Source organism: Grus americana, chromosome 2 (genome assembly GCF_028858705.1).
Source record: "Grus americana isolate bGruAme1 chromosome 2, bGruAme1.mat, whole genome shotgun sequence".
NCBI lineage: Eukaryota > Metazoa > Chordata > Aves > Gruiformes > Gruidae > Grus > Grus americana.
In genome coordinates, this window is record NC_072853.1 from 57,323,114 (window position 1) to 57,337,345 (window position 14,232).

At 39.1% G+C, this 14,232-nt stretch overlaps 1 protein-coding gene across 5 annotated transcripts in view; it reads right to left on the reverse strand.

Moving 5' to 3' along the window:
* Positions 1-14,232, reverse strand: part of PIEZO2 (piezo type mechanosensitive ion channel component 2) — a 322,106-nt gene that overhangs the window by 155,768 nt on the left and 152,106 nt on the right. For all 5 annotated transcript variants that reach the window (XM_054817484.1, XM_054817479.1, XM_054817482.1 and 2 more), the window contains exon 4: positions 9,072-9,114. In XM_054817484.1, coding sequence (XP_054673459.1) covers positions 9,072-9,114 — 43 coding nt within the window. The remainder of the gene's footprint in view (positions 1-9,071; positions 9,115-14,232) is intronic.

Below are 14,232 nucleotides of genomic sequence, written 5' to 3' on the forward strand. Positions count from 1 at the left end.
GATTGCAGGAGTCTTGGCAGCTGACGGTGAGAGATGCTGTTATTCGCCCCTGGAGAGTAGGGTGCTTGCTCGCCCAACACAGAAAGTGCTGGTACAAACTTCCCTACTGGGGAAAAAAGAAACCAAACGCAGCAAAAAGAGTGGCTTTAGGACAGACGGAACCCCCCTAAAGGAGAGGGTCCTTCCACGCCGACTACCAAACCACCCGGAAATGGGAACGGCTGCTCGGCTTTACGGATACAGGCCAGGGCTGCAGTTAAAAGCAGAAATTCTTCATAGGCCACAGCTCTCAGGACACCATGAAATACAAGCGGTAAATGGGATAAGGGTCCAAAGCAGGGGAGTGAACCCATTTCAGATTACGCTCACTGTAGGGGCGAGGGCGGCTGTCCTGAAATTTCCTTCTCAGTGGGAGCAACAGGATTAGGTTACTGCACAGGCTACTACGGCACGTCCACTACAGGGTATCGTTTGTTAACAGGCAACCAGAAAAAGCTTTGCTCACGGTATCTTGTGCCTGAGCACACTGGACTGACTACACACTGCTCTCAGCAATGTTGGAATAAAAGTGGACATTGGAATAAAATCCACAAAGTTAAACTCATTTAAAACTAGACTTAATGTGTTTCTATTTCAGTATCTAATACTGATTAATACTTTAATTTAAATAAAAGATTTCAGCTGACACAGTATTAGGGAAAAAAACCACCCTTCAGCTTTCTTCCTATCTTTTTAAAAAATGTTTTGTTCTTTGCAAATATAATCCAATTTTTATTCTGGCTTTTTCTGTAACTCAGACTTTTATTTCAAAGTCTCACTTTTTGTCAGAGCAGCGAAGAAAACTCAATTTAAGATAGAACCTCAGGCATGCAGTATATATCAAATGAAACTGAAAACACATTTCTTTTCCATTTCCCACACTATAAACAACACGAATACTTCAGCACACACATGCACAAATTCCAGAGACCCGGCCACCACGAAGTAGCAAAATGATGGAAGCTTTGAAAATCAAATTAAAGCAACCTCAGCCCCCCTGTCTTCCCAGGACTCAGGGCCCTGTGCTGCCCTTCCACAGAAGACAAGTGCACAGGCGTGGGAAGCCCCCCTCACTCGCCGTCCATCACCCCTTGGGAAGAGAAGAGCAGCATTGCAGCTGGAAGGACATGAGGCTTTGGGCAACCTGGTCTAGTGGAGGGTGTCCCTGCCCATGGCAGGGGGCTTGGAACTGGATGATCTTTGAGGCCTCTTCCAACCCAAACCTTTCTGTGAGTCTATGATTCTATAAGCCCTTCTGGTGTGGTCCTCCGCCTCCAGATCCCCGCCTAGCAGTTAGGTAACAGCCAGACAGAGAACCAGCTGAACTGAGATATCACCTGGAAGACAACAATTCTGTTATAAGCAATAAACTGCTCGTCTATTCACAGCCTCCCAAGGGAAGGCGGGGGATTGGCTGCGTCTCCTCAGCTCCCTACATTACATTTAGCTGCCATATTATTCAAAGAACATACGCAATTGTAATCACTGCAGAATAAAGTCACATTCATTAACTCATACAAAAGTACAACGGGCGTCATATATTAAGACAAAGATGTGCCAAGAATGCTGAGGAAGGCTGTAAGCTGACCCTTGTCAAATGTGAGGCCTGAGTGGGGACAGGAATAGTAAGTATAAACACAACATCAATTAACCTAATTTCTCTGATAGGAAGCAATTAAAGGATGGTACGCTGTAAAAGAGAATACTACTGAAGTCAGGGGGTGCGCCTGGGTGCTGAAAACTTAAGTGCTTGCTTAAGTGCTTTGTGGGACATAAGACCAAAGCAGTCATATAGGTTACTATGGCTATTTTTTCCAAAATTATGAAAGTGGTACCTGGCAGGGCTTTCCCCATGTTCCTCTGCATCACTGCACCTATTTCTCCTTGTTTTCCCAGACTCAAATTATTCAATATTTGCACAACACATTCAGACTGCACTGTTTCTTTTAAAATAACCTCTCAAAGATCAGACCCTGCAGTCTCTTGCAGCCCCTGGCTGAGGCAATGCTCCCAAAATGATGTCAATGGGAGCCCTGCCCAAGAAAGGGCTATAGGATTCAGCTGTATGTGAGGAAAGGGCTTGAAATTATGGAACATACTATCAGGATAAGACCTTTTATTTCAAATATATATATATACATTTTTTTTTTTTTTTTTTTACTAAATCACTGAAGAGGAGTGGGGGATGTCACTATAGAAAACCATATGGTACTTGGATTTCCAAGCCAGAATTGTGCATAATAAATATTTATAGAATCCAGTGGTATTCTCTTCTTTCTGTTTATTCTTTACATGTCACCCAGAGAAACTCTGGCCAAGCACCAATCAAATATCCCAGCAAGTTACAAGCAATCTAAGCATGGGGGAACGAGAGAAAACAGATCACCAGTAGGCTCGTAATTAGCAACTGAGACCTGGAAGGAGGGGCTTGGGAAGTGCCTCTGATGCATTTGGATTCCAGCGCTCACCGCACGTCACGAGTGGTTTCGGAAATTGAGTTCTCAGTCTCTGCAAGGGGTAGGGAAGATATACACGATATTTTTGGCTAGACTGAGCAGGGGCATGTGTGGAGCAGCTGCAAAAGCAGACATCCGTCTACTCTCAGAGGCCAACGTAGGAACAAAAACGCATCTCTAGCGATGACAGCTAACTTGCTCCTGGAGTCTACCAGAAAAGCTGTGTCTCCCTACCTGTGGCATGTGGACTGTTGAGTTTATTTTGCTTCAGACAGAAACAATGCAGACTGTCCTCCTCAACACCTTGTGATTACAAGAGCAGTTGAAGGAGTTACTGAAATACATAGAAAATCTGGAATATATATAGGAGCCCATCTTCTTATCCAGGGTCTAGCTCTGACATAGCAAACTTTTGGCCTTTTCCTCTTTCCTTGACAATATTATTCCCTTCCCTGCTCCTCCCTCCTGTCCCTTTCCTTTCCTTGAGGTGTGACAGCTACCAATTCCCAACCACCATTTTACTCTTCAGAAATAGTAAAAGGATTTAAAAAAAGCCTAACAAGTCCACAAGTCAATACACAGTACACTTTACTAACATAAGCAGCTTTCACTGTCTATCACCCTCAGCATCAATTTAGCCAAATCTGGGATGCTGCGTGTCGCACTTTCTACATAGATGTTGCTGCTCTACAAATGGTGCAGATGTCTCATATTAGGATTATGTAGAGTGAGAGTCACATATATAAACATGTAACTTCAAATTAATGAGAAATTCTTGCTTACCACAAAATTAACAATCATTTCAGAATCAGTTTGAAGCTATCAACCAAAGTTGTATCTTCAATATGGAAAACTCAGGGTTTTATACAGATAATTACATTTTACTAAGAAATTGGTGTTCCAAAGTTCCTTTCTCTGTGTCACTGAAACAGCTATTTATTATGAAAAACATACTTATTGAATGTTGCCAAAAGTGTAATAACCACACATCTGTTATTCTTCAAATATATATTTTTTAAAACAGTTGGTATTTACTTAACATACAATAACAGTTATTAAATCATTCTTAAGTCTCTTTTGTGGAACCGTAATGTAAAGCATTACACACATAAGAGAAACACCACGGGAACAAATGTAAAATGGGAATAGATGCATTGTTAGTAGCTGAGTAGTTACTAGACACATTAGAAACTCAGAGAAGAGTAGTAAGAGGAAGACTGGAAGTCTGGAAACCCTGCCGGACAATTAAGAAACCAGGACAGAGGCCAAATGCCATTCATTTAAAGTTTTAAAATTATTAGATCATTTCTAGGTCAACAAATATATAACAACAGAAGACATTTGTGTAATCACTACTGAATCTACTAGACAAGGCCATAAACTCCATCATCCGGTAGCTCAAATTAGAGAAATTTACATTTTTCAAAACGTCCTTTTGGTTTTCATTTTCCGCAGTGTGGAAGCGGCAGTTTCCCCAACACTGGCCGTGGCTCTTTCCAGGCTCTGCGCCGCAAGCTTCACCCCAGCCATGAGCTGGAAAGACCCCAGGGACTGCGTTACAGGAGAAGACCAGCTCAATGACTGACCTGATCTCTTCGCTTTTGAATTTTAACAGGCTTTGTGCATTAAGCTCTCTTTTTAATTGCCAGAGTAGCCAGGAAACAAACCCAGTCACTGTAAATTGTTCGCCTATAACTGTTTCGCCTGAGTCCGAGTGAGCCATTTCCACTGGGTCCTGCGTGTGACTGAGAAAATCTGAAGCCAGTGAGATGAACAAGGCCTTCTGAAACACATCTTTAGTCACATTTGGAACAAAGTAGAACAGAGCTGACTGCCTTCCAGACATTTTCATTAATATGTGGGTATCATCTAAACACGCACCAATAATGAACAATAATCCACAGGTTAACAGTGGCAAAACTAGTCATCCTATTTATCCACAGATCTATTCGCTTTGGCTTATTAAAGATTATTGAAGAAACCATGTAAGATGACAGTTTGCTTGGCATGCAGGTATCACACATGCTCAGCATTTTGAACCATGTTTCTTGTAGAACAGCATAATATAAGCTAACATTTTTCATAATTCTCCAAATTTCTCCAAAATGGTCTGCAGAAAATGCAGTCAGAGACTGCAGTCAAGATCATCTTGGACAAAGATGATGACTACTATAGTATGTTACAATTAGCTTATTTGTAATGTCTCAGAAAACAATCAATAACATAAAGAGCTTCATTTAAATCTATCAAACCCACATATACTCCATTTAATTGAAAAGCTCTTAACTCCAGTCATTTCCTGGATATAAACCTACTTTACTCAAGCTCCAGCATTTTTAATTTCTCTCACACTGAAAAGCAGCATCTTCAGCTCACAAGTAATGCTTACATAAAAGCCTCACAGTCAGATCTCTTGGTGCCTCTATCTTTTTCAGGATATGAAGACAACAGCAATGTAAACACTCCACTATTGCAGAATAAACATCACATAACCACAAAGCAGTGATGACATAACCTGTATATTATCTGGGCTTAATTTTCTGCAATGTAAACTGAGCGTCCCCATCTCCTATCCCTCAATCCACGCTAAAATAGCCTGTTAAGAGGAACATTTTATATGAATTTTACAGTTTTTAAGCAAAGCCATACTCCTCCTTAGGACATTACTATGAATGGCTTTCCTTTTGTGTATCTAAAAATCTTGCTCCCTCCTGAATAAGAACGTCCCTGCTCAAACAACACATTTAAATGCTATTGATATTTCACAGATGACTTGGGTGTGCCTAAGTCACCTGCTTGCAGAGAGTATGTTTCTAAATAGCAAAACGTGCTGCTGCTGCTTCTTTTCTTAGTGTTGATATACAGAATACGAGAACGGCTGTACGGGATCAGACCTAACATAGATGTAGCCCACTGTCCTGTCTCTACTGGTGGCCGTAAAGGAATGACGAGTGAAGAGAGTAAGACTAAGGCAAGCACATAGTGATACACCCCCAGAATAACCTCTCAGGTTTGAGAGATCTGCAGACCTGGGATTTCGACTTCTGTGACTGCAAGTTAAGTGCACTTCCTGCATCAAAGTATTACAAATAGCAAACCCTTTGATACTTTGGAAATTATTCCGTAAGGCATAAGAAATATTGATCCTAAGCAATCACATACAATATGATAATAAGCAAATATAGCTATAAAGGAGTTAACACTGGACTTCATATATATGTTACTCATGGATCTTTTAGTCAACCAACTTGTCAGTGCTGGCATATTCACGTCATGCAAGAGCTTGTGTTAAAAATGCAGGTAAGAAAATGAATATTATTATTAAAAAACCCCCAAATCTTAATTGTTCTACCTGCTAACGGACTTTATTTTTCTTGTTTTCTCTTTGCCTGTTCTCTGAAAAAGCTGATATGAGAACACATTTGCTTCTATGCTTATGGCAAGCCAAGTACATTCAGATCTTCACCCCATCTGTGCTAATTAATGTGCTGCTTCAATAAAGTTACTCCAGGCTGACAATCAGTCTCTCAGGATGTAGAAGTGCCATCTGAAACCTTTCTTCTCTTCAAACTAGAATGGCAATAATGAGATCTGCACAGTAATTTCTTCTACATATTTGCCTCCTCTCAGGCAGGCTTCTCAGCTGTAATTCAGTCTACTAAGAATTCTCCATGCTTCATGTGGTACATACATTGCACATACAGAGGTATTGTGGGTTCTCCTTGTTGTTTTGAAACATCTCACAAGTTGGAAATTGCTTGCTAATACACTACAAATAGAATTTCTAATAAACTCAGCTCCATTTTCCGTTGGCAGCTTCAAACTATAGACCCAAGGTATCAACTCATTCTATCACTCCTCAAAACTACTTTTTTTCCATTCTGATGGAGACAAACAGCACCAGCAGATGTTAATAGATAATCTTCAAAGAAGAATGGGGTGATGAAAAAGTCAGTAATTAATTGTAGACATGTATGATATCATGCTGAATGAAATGCTCATCGAGAAATCAAATTGGATGTAACTTGAGAAAAAAGCACAACTTAGTAAAAAGAACCCCTCAATGATACTAAACTTAGCAACTGAGAGTGTGTAATTTCCACTAACATCCAACTTTTTTGGCAGTGCTGTTAAAAACACTATCTCTAAATACGTAACAACCAGTAAAGTGTCACCGTTAAGGTATTTCTAGTCTGATTCTTGATTAAGCACTGTGTCTTCTCAAGTTGTAAATGTTTATGAACCATGGCCGCTACCCTGATGCTGTAACAAAACAGAATCACAATTTTCCTTTAAATCAATTAATACTGTGCCTTATGCTATCTACATACAGGTTTAACAGAAACTACAGGTTAAGCAGTATATTTCACTTTATGTTTGTGAAAGTAATTGTAAAAAAAAACTTGCAAAAATTGCTAATATTGAAAATTTGAGACAGAAACATTTTTAAATTAATTTTGATCAGAAAGTCATCCAGGGTTATTAAATATTTGCACTTTGAAAGACTGTCATTTTCTACTCAGGTTGCCTATGTTACTGGGGCATTTTTAAGCTTATGGAGCAGTAGGAGAGACATACTTTTATTTATTGATCTGATTGAAGTCTTAAATTTTTCTGACTGCTGGGAAGCTGTGAAATGAAAATGCCCACGTTTCCTAGGTCTTTTCTGCACAGTTACAAAATGCTAAGTATTCCATATCAGTCTGGATTTTCAAGTTGTGATAAAAATACATGGAAACAAAATGGTGCTTTTTTTTTTTTCTGTTTAAAAATGTTCAGCCAAACTTTTTACAGGAATGGCTCTACTGGTATCAAGAGATTTACAATAGAAATGAATTTGTCCTCTCTATATTTTTTGGTGGAGGAAAAGTGGTTTTATTGTTCTGTAAGATTTTACTTTTAAACTAACCCAAGCCTGTAAAGCTACAAAGATAAATCTGTACCGGTGAAAAGCTAAATTTCACCAAGACAGATCTTTGTCACATTCAAAAATGATTTGCTTTTCTATGTTTCCTTTGAAGAATCAAAATAATATGTACCCACATTTACAGTAATATTTATGACTGTGATAACAGCAATAAAACATAATCTTTCTATGCACTTCCATGTCTACTATGTTGAAAAGCGCACTGTCCTTCAATTTTGGCAAATGTAATGTCTAACACGGAAATTAATATATTTAGCTGAACAAGTAAATCAGGCAGACCCTGTGTATACTCACTCAGGATCATAACATAGATGCTTTCAAAATCACTTTGTGAAGACAGAGAGTTACTAATCATTAGGACACCAGCATCTCCTTAGACACTTCAAACAGATGTTCTTATAGAGAGATGGATGACCACCTTTCAGAGCCCACGAGTATGTGGTACAATCCCTGAAGACCTGAAAGCTATTTAGAGATAGCCTTACTCCTTCCTGCCAGGTGGCACATTTCTGGGTGGAGATCAGAGAAAGTCAAGTATTTAGAAATTTATTTCTTCAAGTGGTGTTAGTTAAGCAGACTCCTTCTATAAAAGGAAAATACATACTTTTCATGTATTGCTGCCAAGATCTGAGAATCTTAATTACAGGTAGCAGTTAGGGTAATGAAACTTAAGCATCAGTCTCGTTGTAATAAAAACTGAAGTTTTGTTGTAACAAAAACTTTATGCAAGGTAAAGGTAAGAAGAAAAATGCAGCTTTCTTTCTGTTTGTGAGAAAGGAAGCAAGTAATTAGTTTTCTGTTTCATATGATTGGTATGGCTATTTATTGACTTCAGAAAGGCCTGCCTGTCTGTAGGGTTTGCCGAAATGCCCCAGGCAGTATGCACAGTATGCACTCATGCAATGTGAAGAAGAGAAATCTCTTCTTGCGCAGTCAACAGCGACCCAAGCACACTGGTGTACAACTGCAAACCACTCTATTAAAGAGAAAACAGCAAAACCTTATTCAAGTGGAGAGCGGATTCTTCTACTTACCATTTGTAGAAGAGTAAGCATGGGATTGAGCATTTGAACCTCAACACCAGATCACTCTTTACCGGGCCTGGCCTAGTTTAATTTCCAAGAGAGACATATGTTTCTGGTATGATGACCTTGTGGTTAAGTTTGGCTGCAAGAAGTTCTTGCACTTGAGGAATGCTGAATTCCAAATTTTCCTCTGATGCTAAATAGCTCTCTGCCAGGTTTGGTCCTCTTTCAACTTCATTTACTTTTGTCAACTAATATGTCACAGGTTAGAAGTTTCATGGAAAAAATAATATGAGCGACAGCAAGATTTTCATTCATAAGTGAGACTTCTGCCCAAATAGTGTGTCACCTTTTTCAATATTAGCATGCTATATAGTCGCCAGCAAAAAACATTATGAGCCAAGTTCATACAGTGAGTAAGTTGCTTCAGATCGACCGGGGAAAGAGAAGAGGACATAAAAGGAAAAGCTGAACATGTATGTGCATGACACTGCATAACTTCCTCTCTAAATTTGAGGTCATGGGTATGTTTGATCAGCTAAAATAAATAATTCTGCAAACTTGCCCATGCAGTTTTTCTTCCTTTTCTTTTTGCACTGGTAAGGAAACAAATTTATGGCTTACCTTTCAAAACCAATCTGCCGTAATGTTTTCTCCCATGTTGAACCTATACAAAGAGGAGAAAAAACAAACACCCTCAGTAAAGAACCTTTATTGCATGAACACTCTTACTCTTCTGCTTTCATTGTGCAGCTGGGATCTGCATAGTAAGGCGATTTTCCCACCCCTACAGAAGTACTTGTAAGTAACATCTGTTTTCCCCAGAGTGAAGAACTGTTAAGAGAGGCTACCACTGGGTGACATAACTGTGTGGGGGGGTATCAGCCTATATAACTTCTTCACATTGCAAAGCAGCCGGTCACTGCTACAGTTCACTGCAATTCCAAGGGTGGTCTCCTCTCCTAGAGCAACGTGATCTGTACACGACTCCTGAAAGCGCTGAGCTGGCATCTCACATCATACACTCTTCACATTGCAGCTTTTCATTTTACTGTAGTGTTCGCCTGATTCTTGCTGAAAGCTTTACAGCTCCTTCTGAAATCCAGACCTTTTATTTTTAAGCAAAAGCATGAAGATGTATTTCTGCTTTGTTGTTTAACCCTTTATACTCATACAAACAGCTGCAACGGACTTGTTCTCAAAACAATCGAGGACTCAGCCCCACAAAATACTTAAATAGACAGACCCATTCAAAAAATTTTCCTTAGTATTTCTGATGCATTTAATACAACTTCTACCCAGATTTTCTCAAAAATAATCCCCCACACACACTGCAAGCATTAGGTGATCAGTTTTCAGCTCCTGGTAGTTTTTTGCTTATTGCCAGTCTCTTTCTTGCTACCATTATGTGGTCATTATAAATACAGGCCACTAAGAGCACAAATGTCTCAAGTCATGCAGGTTTCCAAGGCAAATATGTAGGAGGACATGAAGATGGGTCATAGTTTGCTCTCTGTCTTTTTACACTGCTATGGGAAATGTAACAGGACTGTAGGCAATGTTTTTTTGAATGCTTCATTGTAATTTTAAACTGAAATCAGAGAAGTGACAATAACTCCTGTTGCTGATGGAGTCAGTCACCTAAAGGGGAATGTAAACTAGGAACAAACAGATTCCTTGTGAGTGACGTTTAGTATCATCAGAGAAACTCAGAGAAAAGCAGCAATGTTGCTGAGAAGTACTGAGAAAGAGGGGAAAGACATAAAGAAAAGCAACTTTTTGATTTAAATCTGGAGAATTTCAAGATTAAAAGCATATTGTGCAGCAAGTGCCTATACAAAGCCTATAATAAAATCATGGACTATATCCTTTCCACTGACAATCCAAGTCCTACCTGACAAATTAGTATGGGAAAAGTGGTGACATAACATTATCAGTCAGAACAACCTCCATAGATGTTATCTCTTACCATCATTACCTTCCCATTCTGTTAAAGGTATCAGCTCAGAAATCAATGACCTGCCATGTTTCTAGTACGGCATTTATCTCTAATCTGCAACGTGTTAAATATTTGAATAAGACCTAGTAGATGCTTTCCACTTTTCATCTTTGAATTCGGGACACTTACTGCAGATCTAGATAAGAATCTAAAGACTCAACTTATAAGAAGTTTTGGATTCTGGGGTTTGTGTTTTGTTTTGTTATTTAATCCTAGCAACAGAATTCTTTCTATTCAATTGCCTAAACCTTCCAGTTTAGCCCAAGGAGAATGTGGTAAGTTTCTGAAGTATACAGTATTTCTGTACAATTTTATCTAGTACCTGTTTGGTTTGCAACTCACAGACTTAGCAAATAAAAACTGAAATTAATAAAAAACAAAGCTAGTTTCCTTATAGGCCTATGTTGTGCAGGGGTCTCTTCACAGTTCCTAATCGGTCAGCCAAAGAATGAAGTTAACATGGGCCATTGGAAAATAAATTCCCTGTATTAATCTCTGTTTTTCAGAAAGAGGAAAAAAAACTGCATTAAACTATATGCTCCTAAAATCAATCAAAAAGTCCAACATTTCACTCCATGCCAGAAGGATTTGTGTTGGCTAGGGGGTAGGTTCACGGCCAGTTCCGAAGCTGGTCAGTAAGAATCATCATTATACTTGTCTGGAACCCCTTCTTCATTCGTCTTCTCACCACCGGTCACTTCAAACTTCAGTCACACACATAATTTCAGAGAAAGGCTCTAAAACCCTTTTCTAATGATACTTTAGGGCAACAGACACAAAGCTTTTCTATGCAGTCCAAAGCAGGCAGGGTTTTAAGGCCTGTGTCCAGCAGAGTACACAGCACTAAGAGGCTTCAAAGCTGAGACAGAGAAAGCTCTACCTTCACATTATGGAAAAAAAATGGGTCAAGTTCTGTTCAGGAATAACTGAACAATGTACATTGTTTGATCAGTACAGGGAGCTTCTACTGTGGCACCTCTATTTGCTTGAGGTGAGGCAAGACATCTGCCTGTGCAACTACCTACATACGATACCTTTCATCAACACTAAGTTTGTATTTTATAAAAAGAAGTCCTCTAAATACATCTTTAAAGCAGGACAACAAACATTCTAACAGATATTTATTTCAAATAAACATGAAAACCAAAAATCATGTGTAGCACAATAAACTGTCAACATTCATTGAAATAAATAAGGAACCACTCTATTAACATCTTCTGTTATGAGTTATCCCTCAAACCCACCGTCTTCTGCACAGCCCTGGAGTATATATATCTGGTTTCATGTAGCACTGATGAATCAAGACATTGCTAAAAAGATGACTGTGCCACTCCACAGGTAAGTGCTGGGCAGATGCAAGCAATTCTCCATACAGTTTATGCAGTCCTGCTGGCTCTGAAAGAATATTCCACAGTTTTTGAAGTCAGAAGATTTGAAGTGTGTTGAAGAAAAGAAATCTCAACGGTACTTCTTAAAGCACAGACTAGTACTGGCATCTTTAGTCAGTGTTACTATGCTTTCCACTGTTGTGTATACTAGTTGTACGAATTTTTCACCCCGTGATTGGCTACACTTCAGTTGTATGATATATAGAGACTCCTACAGAAGAGAAAGAGAGAGGAAAAAAAGCAAAAGAGAAAAGGGAATTGGGTCTCCATCGGTTTGAAATCATCTTTTGGCTGCAGCTGGCTAGCAGAACACTCTTTGAAATGCATGTGACTGCTCTGAAGCAAAGCCTGCCAAGAACACAACCAACATTTCATATTAAAAAATATACATCTTTTTTACGGAGTCTTATTTTAAAATGTTTATGATCTAAACATTCTGTTTTAAGATTTGCCAATTCCATTCTCAATAGTATCAACTTCTGCATTGCGCTAACAGCCAAAAGTAAATACCCTGAGGTAACAGCAGCACTAAGAATAAAGCTATTAAAAGTCTAGAAAACTTATTATTTCATTTAAACCTTACCCGGTGCTTCCAAAACACTAAACAAGATTTAAGTCACGTAACTCTCATTAAACTCAAAACAGGAGTTTTTCATGAATTAAAGACTCGATCCAGCTCCCAAAGAGATCAATAGGAATTTGGCTATTCAATTCAGTCTTTCTCTCTGCTGGGACTGTGGAAAACATTCACCTGTCGACTTTCAGAATCAATCCACTGCTAATTTGGCTTCTCTGCTTTCTGTTTTTTACCACCATGTCAAAAATACCAAAACTGTTTATACGAATGTCTTAATTTGGTATCCATGTAATTAAGCTTTTGTTCCAAATATTTGCTTCAGAGTGCCTGACCATTCCCATCTGTTCCAAAGATTCTGTTTCACATTAACAGCGCTAGCTTTAAAATTCTTCAAAAAGATGAAGCATAATGTACTTCCAGAATTACTGCTCACATTTAATAGGAACAATGGTAAAATGAACATCATGCTTACATATGCACTCAATGAAATCCTAGCATAAGAATGAGAGTATAAGAATAGGAGATTTAAAAAGATAAAATGAAAAACATTTTTCTGAAATGAAAAGTTGTCTTCTTTGACAGGTAGGCTTTCATTTGTATATCAGTTTCCGTATTTGGTTTGGTTACAACTCTCTGCTTACTGTGAACTTACTATGAATGAGAGGACTCATAATGCACTGCTAGGCTGCTCACCTTTACAAACCATGAGGATGCCTAGCTGCTGAAGTGCAATGGTAGGCTTAGGAAAAACACAAAATAACATATTGGATAAGTGATTTTCAGCCACTCATGGAGGTTGCACAGTTATTTACTTTGAGCCATATCATGCCAAATCTGCCAGTACAGCAGAGGTCTGTAGCTTGGCATGCGCTGTAGATGCATAGCAAAAACACATGCCTCCTATACCATCCCTATGAAGGTATGCATGAAGGTCCCTATGGATCCTATGGTCCCTGTGACGGTGTGCAGTGATTAGCCACAGCCTTGCTACCTTCTCACTTCTCCAGAGTTAGTGGCTACTTTAAGAACGACATGCCTGTGTCTGGCTCTGCTCTTGAGGCTTTCTGATAGTAATAATAATAATTCTTGCATTCTTTTCTCATTGTGATCTGACATAAGGACCAGAGGGAAAAATATGACTTAATTAAACCAAAGGACATTGTTTGACATTTTGCAATAACCATTAAGTGAGCCTGTCAGAATTCAAGTATACAGTGGGAAGATCTTCAATGACTGGAATAGGACAAAAGATCTGTAAATTTCATCAACTCAAAGGTAAAAAAAATTCTTGGAGCCTGTCATTGGGCTATCACAGGGAGCCACCCAGGGTCTCTGAACGAACTAGGAAGGAACCAGACATAGCACACTCTTAGCTTCTTCTCAACTCTGTTTTTCAAACAACTTAGCAGAGAACAGGGCAGAAGTCCACAGAGTGTAGCCCAGCTGGACTAGTCAGGGACCTGAGTATATGAATCCACACCTAAAAACTCTCAACAAACTAGATCAACACACTGGCTTGTCCTGCTAGAAAGAGCTTCTCTTTCAGTAGAGACATATGGACCATATAAACCATTTGGGGTTTTGCAGTCTGTTTTCAGTGGATTGAGGAACATTGCTCTGCTGTATATTCTCTTTCATCACCTTAGTACCTACTGACCAGGTACTAACCAGTACTACTAACTAGCTGAAGTGTACACAACTGCCATTGATAAAATCTGCAATTGAGAAAAACTGCCATGTTTGGAACATGTTGGTTTCAGTGGCTTCATATGTTATTTACAGTCTTTCCAGTTGCTTGCTCCCAGTAGCAAACTTCTATCT